General features: G+C 42.3%; 1 protein-coding gene across 1 annotated transcript; it reads right to left on the bottom strand.

Annotated features, from left to right (window-relative positions):
- Positions 1-245: 245 nt before the first annotated feature.
- Positions 246-4,529, bottom strand: LOC145784750 (uncharacterized). Its single transcript, XM_082596601.1, has one exon. The coding sequence runs from the start codon at positions 4,527-4,529 to the stop codon at positions 246-248; it is 4,284 nt and encodes a 1,427-aa protein (XP_082452727.1).
- Positions 4,530-6,947: the final 2,418 nt, after the last annotated feature.

The following is a 6,947-nucleotide window of genomic DNA, read 5'->3' as shown; positions in this document are numbered from 1 at the left end:
CAAGTTCGGCTAGCTGGCAAACTAGCAGCAAAAACGAAAACGTCTCGAAAGTTCCATAGACAATCTCGTGGTGAGTGTTGCCATTTGCAAAGAGCGATAACATAACAATGAAGGGGAAACGACGCTAGGTGGCGAATACACAAATTAACGGGAGTAATGCGGTAAAACGAAAGGCAGGCCTATCAAGGACCTGTTGAAAATCTAACACTCCCGGGCCAAAGAAGGGCCAAACTGGCTCGTTCTTTTCATGAATAAAAGTTTTTCAACAGTCTATTGTCATGTAACAGTTCAGTCTCTTCCTCATCGCTCTGATCTTCCAGCAAAATCTCAACGGTGTCTATTGGTGTCTCATCTTCATCTGGATCATCTTCTTCTCTTTGGACAATTACACAAAGTTTGGATATTGGTCTCTTCAGAGATCCGGTTGCAGTCTTCACTTCTACGGAACGAACAACGCCGTGACGATCAGGAAATGTTTCAATTACTCTGCCTAGTGGCCATCGTTGTCTGGGAGCAGAGTCATCAATCAAAAGGACGATATCTCCTCTTCGGATATTCTCCTTTCTGTGAAGCCACTTTGCTCTTGACATCACAGATCGTGGGTATTCCTTAACCCACTGCTTCCAAAAGGTGTCTGCCAGAAACTGCACATGGCGGTATCGATCACTTGGTCGGTAGCCATCTCTGTCGCAGCTTAACATTGGCGGTAAATTCGATGAAGAATTCAACTTCAACAAGTGGTTAGGTGTCAGGGGTACGTCGCCATCAACTTCCAGTTTCACATCGGTGAGTGGTCTTGAATTGACGATGTCTTCTACTTCAAGAAGTAATGTGTGCAATGTGTCATCATCGAGTGGTTGTTTTGGTAAGATGTTCATAAGAATTTGACGTACTGTGCGAATCATTCTCTCCCAGGCTCCGCCCATATGGCTGGCTGTTGGGGGGTTGAATGACCATTCTATTCCTTGTTGTCGAAGGCTCTGGTGGATCTGGTTCTGATTCCACTCATCGATGGCTTGCTTCAAGATTCTTTCACAACCCACAAAGTTGGTTCCATTGTCAAAGAAGATTTTCTTGATGGGGCCTCTGCGAGCTATGAAACGCCGTAGGGCATTTATGAATGCGCCAGTTGTCAGGTCTGGTGCCACTTCCAAGTGAATGGCTCTAGTTGTGAGACATGTGAAAAGGCAGCCGTATCTCTTAATGTCACTTCGTCTGTTTCGGACATTCAGCGGCCCAAAAAAGTCAACGCCAGTCTGCGAGAATGGTGGCTGTGACATTTGTAACCTTGCTTCTGGCAGTTCTGCCATGAGCTGTTGTCTAGGTTTTGCGGTCCTTCGCCGGCAAGGCAGGCATCTTGCAAGTACCCTTTTAACCGCAACTTTGGCATTAACTATCCAGTATTTTCGGTTAATATTGTTCAGTGTATGGCTTTCACCCATGTGCTTCGATTCGTTGGTATGACAATGTTCAATTATCAAGTCTGTTAAGTGGCGCTCTGGAGCTATGCTAGCAGGATGTCGCGTTTCGAACGGTAAGTCGGATCTGTCGATTCTTCCGCCAACACGTAGAACATCTTTCATTAGGACAGGGCTGAGTTTTTCGAGTGGGATCCTCTTGGCTTTGGGCATGTTTGGATGTTTTCCTTTGGATAGAGATTTGATCCAGGCTGGAAAACTCTGACGCTGCTCGTATTTGATTAACTCAATTTCTGCCTCATCAAGTTCTGGCACACTGATTGGTCCTTTCAGTGTAATCTGGGTTTCGTTCTTCATGCGCATCAGTAAGTATGATTTGAATCTTAGGAACCAGGCTACTGATAGTTTCAGTCGGCGCAGAGATGAGAAGTAGGAGATTAACCTGTTGGTTCCTTGGCTTTCAGTCGTAGAAGCAGTAAAGGTTTCGATTTTCCTCTTTGGTTTGTAAGCAGCAAAGATATCTTCAGATTGTGGTTGCTGAGCGGTTTGATTGGGCCATTCTTCTGAGGGTTTCCTCAGAAAATCTGGGCCATTGAGCCACATCCCAGAATTCAACAAGGCTTTGGCCGTCATGCCCCTTGAAGCTTGGTCAGCAAGGTTCTGCTTCGTGTCACGGACAAGAAAATTTGAAATGTCGGATTCAGCATCGAAATTGCCTACGCCTGTCTCCTTTGGTCGAGTACCTCTAAGCAACCAGCCTAAAGGTGTCCTGACTGCATCAGGTCCTTGTTTCGGATTAGGTGCAAAGCGGCTTTCAATGCATCGGTGGGCGACAGCATGATCATTTCCGATCAACAGTGTAACTGTACCATGGCCCATTTGCTTCAAGTCAATGCCTTGGAGGTGCTTGTGCGTTTGCAGATACTCCGGAGAAGGCGCTGGAGTTGGCTTGGTAGGTATCTTGTCAACGACGATCACATCCGTCAGTTCTTGCACTTCGCCGCCAACTACTGGTAGAACTTTCAACGCTACAGTTGAAGAACTGAAGGAATATGGTCCACTCGAAGACAGTGTTTGCACCTGGAAGTCACCAGATGGCTCAGGTTTCAGTTCAAGCATCTCTACAAGTTTTTGTTCACAAAAGGTGCGGTTTGAACCAGAATCTAGGAGAGCATAAGTATGTATTACCTTTCCTTCTCCTGTCACACGTACGGGAACGATGTCCAAGTAAGTTGCCGAGTTGCTGGTTCTGGAATGGAAGGTTTCTACAACTTCATTTGTGTTCCTTTCTGATGGTCTTCTTCCGGGATCATCTGGCTGGCTATCATTTCTTCTATTAGCAATGGGGTTGAGGTGTCGTCTCTGGATTTGTTCTCCAGTTGTGACCAAGTACCGATGTAACAGAGAATGATGTGATGAGCTTCCGCATTCAGTGCATTTACCTCGGCTTCTGCAGTCGGCACGTATGTGATCTGGTCCAAGACAGTTTAAGCACAATTTGTTCTTCCTTACAAATTGCTCCCGTTCAGTGACGGATTGGGCTTTGAACTCTTTGCAGTGTTGCAAATAATGTGTATTATCGCACAGGATACATTGTATGAGTCGCTTGTTGCCAATTCGGAGCTGTCCAGATCTTTCAGTAGGTTTTGTCACTACGTTAAACAGTGCAGCTTTTTGTTTCCCTTTGGTGTCAGACTTGTTAAGTTTGTCGACATTTGATGAAAAGAGTTTCACGCCATAGATTGAATTGGCAATCCTAGATTCGTTCGTTATGAAGTCAGCAAAGTGTTGGAATCCAGCCACTTTTCCAGTGTCATCATTGATTTTCAGAGCTTCAATTACCCACTTTTCTTTCAAAGACGCTGGCAACTTATTTGCAAGGCAGGTGATAAACTGCACGGTATCCAAGTTCGAAGCTTCGGTGTTTGAACTCAATGATGAACAACATCTTTTCAACAGGACGGACAACTTCTCCAATTGTTCGGGTTCGTGGTGAGAAATTCTGGTAACAGCTCTCAAGCGTTCCTCGCAAGCTTGCGCAATAACGTGTGGTTGGCCATACCTCCGTTTCAATTCTTCCCACGCTTCATCATAGCAGTTGTGACCTTCGCTGCTATCGGCAAGGTGCCTTATTTGTTCACAGACTGCATCACAGCAGTGCTGCATGAGGTAAGACATCTTCCTGTCGGGTGTCAACCAATCAGAAATATGGGACTTAAAACGGTGCCAGAAAGCCCAGAAATCGAGTGGGTCACCAAAGAATTTCTTAACATCTGGTTTAGGTAGAAGTCGTTCTGAAAGATCAGGTTGTCGGCTAGTATAATAACAAGGGTAATTTACCTTTTGGTCTGGCATTCTTGCAGATGTTGCAGTTGGATCTTGTTTGTGCCGCTCATCACCGTGACGCAGAGGTTCCAGGTGTGTGTCTTTGTGAGTGAAGGTTTGCTGTGGCAATCGTACGGGTGTCATTGATCCAACATTGATAATAATCGAAGAAGAATCATCTTGCCAGAGTGCGGCTTCAGTTTCAGCAGCTTTAATTTGACGCAGGTCTTCAGCTTCGGCTCTCTCACGTTCAAAGCGAGCTTTATCCTGCTCCAACTGAGCGAACAAGCGAGCTTTATCCTGTTCCATACGAACTAGTTCTTCTTCCTCTCGTCGCCTGGCATCATTCTGCTCTTTTGTCAAACGAGCTAGTTCCAATTTGGCATGTGCTTCACGTTGACGCAAACTATACATTGTACTCGATGACCGAATACTTCCGGATTTGGAGCGATGGGAATGGGTACGCGAGGACGAGTGATGTGAGCGTAGTGGAGGAGTTTTAGTGTCTGTCCTCTCGCATTCCGTGAACCACTGTTTGGCTCTATCAGCAAATTCTTCTTTACCTTGAATGTAATCCCGTTTGGTTGAAAGACCTCCTGGAATTTGTTCATTGTCAGGGACATCGACACAAAGCGCCATTAAAGAAGCATAATTTTTATCAATTTCTAACAGGATAATCTGTACTTCTGTGAGGTTTTCACGTTTGCTCATCAGCTGTTCACCACGCTTGTAGCTGTCTCTCAAAGTAACAGCTGCTTGTTGAATAGCTTCGGCTTTGGAATCCATAACTGTGTATGCAAATCCGCTTCGTAACAGCATAAGCTAACTTCAGCAAATGAGAGATGTCACGTGACACTGATGGGAACTTGGTAAGTAAACGCAAATTTGATCGTCAGGTTGGTGAAGATCAGCAGTTCGGTACAATTGACGAAATCAGCTTCAGTTCAAAGATGGTTAAGCTTTGATGTCAACAAATTTGAAAAACGATGTTGTGTGCGACGCGAACACAACAGGTGCGGTAGTTAATTGCGCCGGTGACGTCACGATTTTCCTAATCCACCCGGCAGGACTGAGCAACTGTTAAAGCACGCCAACTTGAAGAAATCACTCGGTTTCCAATGACTGCTTCGCAGCAATGAAGTTTATACGGTTTTTCTGTCAAGAAATAACACAACATAAGACACTAGTCACAATTCAGCAAGCACAACAGTCGAACTGATAAACGTACCAAATTTGTTGACAAACAGTTCTCAATCCACTGTACGCAGTGGCGCCGGCAGGGGGGGGGCAGGCGGGGCAGCTGCCCCCCCAATGTTTTGGGCATCATCTTTTTTTTATTTTTTATTAATACATATTAATTTTTTATTTTTTAATATTTGGGTCCCAACCTCAAGTAAGTCAACTCAAGTTGCAAGAGGGGGGGGGGGGGGGGGTAAAAGCTCTCTCTTTAAAAAAAAAGTATGGAAAACCTTGATGACTAAATTGTACAGTAGATAAAAAGATTTTCTACAGAAGCAAAGATATAAACTTTTTTAAGTTTTAACTAACGTCACATTGATGTAGAAAAATAACAACCTGTTAAATTTTTAATACCTCACACTCTTATGACTTCTTCCGCACTCATTTTGGCATTGGTTGCTTGCAGTGATTCTTTCACTTAAACAAAACGTTTTGTTTCAGCAGTTCTGAGTTGTTCAATTCTTAAGTTGTAAAAGAGACTCAATTTCTCCAATATTTATCATTTATGTTTCTTCTTTAATCTCAGCAGAGTATAAAACTTGTAAAAGTTTTTCATCCATACGACGTCATAAATGAAATTATATTTCAAATCGGCGTAATGACGTGACATCATCTAAACATTTAACCGAATAAAAAATTAACAAACTTGATCGTCGAAAGTGGTTTGGTGGTGGTAAATATTACGTAATAAAAAAAATGTGATAAGGTTGGAAGACATTACGTCATGTATTTTCAATACAAATTGATGTTTAAAATTTATTCTTTTGTTCATAGTCGTAACTCGTAATCCACCTTCAAAGCGGTACTACAAAGAACAATTTTCGATAAGGGGGGCATCAAGAATAAGTCGACATGACTTTTAACCCTTAGAAGGTTGGGCTCCTGGAGTCTTGCTCAGTTTGGGGGGGGGGCTGTCGATTCTTCTTATGCTTTAGGAGTGATATCTCTATTATTTTGGCACGCTTTCAAAATTTGGGATTTACTTTGTAAAATTATTCACGCTGAGCATATCCGAAAATTAAAACTATGTGAATTTTATGCTCATATACGTTGTAATGTTGAGGTCACTTATGAATGTAATTTGTAGCGTGAGTTTACACATTATTTTTTGGTAGAGTAATGAAGAACGTGCATTGTAATGTTGTGATTAATTTCTTTTTACATTATTTTACATACAGCCAATTCCCTTCACGCTGTGAAACAGTTAGGATTAACGAGACATGGACCAAATTAATTACTTTCATCCAGCTTGTGGGAAAATTTTAACAATAGAATATGAAATATTTCAGAGGATGTGCTGAGAAATGCCTTATATCTTTCAATCTATAACCTTTATTCGCTCAAAATTTCAGCTCAATAAAGGTGAATAAAAGTTAGGAAAAGTCAAGAAATGTCGTAGTCGCAGCCTCAGTGGTTTTAGAGATACAACTGTTAATACAAAAAAGTTGAATTGACAGCCCCCCCCCCCAACCTGCAAAGGGTTTGCTTTGAGTCAACAGATCTATGTCTTAAGGTTTACGTCAGCTCTGGAGATCAGTAAAATATAAGGTTGTCATCTTCGGTGCAACAAGACCATTGATTGATTGGTTTAGTGAGGATTCGTAGTCCCATTGCTTTCATTTTGAGTGATCATACTGATTTTCAATTTATTCCTACAAGACGTTACGTAATGAAAAAATATATAACTAAGGTTGGAAGACATTACGTCATGTCTTTTCAATTCAAAATGAAGTTTAAAATTTATTCTTTTGTTCATAGTTGTAACTCGTAATCCTCCTTCAAAGCGGCATTACAAAGAACAATTTTTGATAAGGGGGCATCAAGAATATGTCGACATGACTTTTAAGGTTTACGTCAGCCCCCGAAATCAGTAAAATATAAGGTTCTTATTATCGTGATTGTAAGCCGCGGAAAATTTTTTCTCTAAAAAACAGATTCCCGGGAAGCTAAACATTTTTTCCAGCC

Source organism: Aplidium turbinatum, chromosome 15 (assembly GCF_918807975.1).
Source record: "Aplidium turbinatum chromosome 15, kaAplTurb1.1, whole genome shotgun sequence".
Classification (NCBI taxonomy): Eukaryota; Metazoa; Chordata; class Ascidiacea; order Aplousobranchia; family Polyclinidae; genus Aplidium; species Aplidium turbinatum.
This window is presented reverse-complemented; position numbering and strand designations above follow the sequence as displayed.

What these genes read in the sequence shown, in the direction of transcription:
- LOC145784750 (XM_082596601.1), bottom strand. Translation starts at nt 4,529, where the DNA reads ATGGATTCCAAAGCCGAAGCTATTCAACAAGCAGCTGTTACTTTGAGA.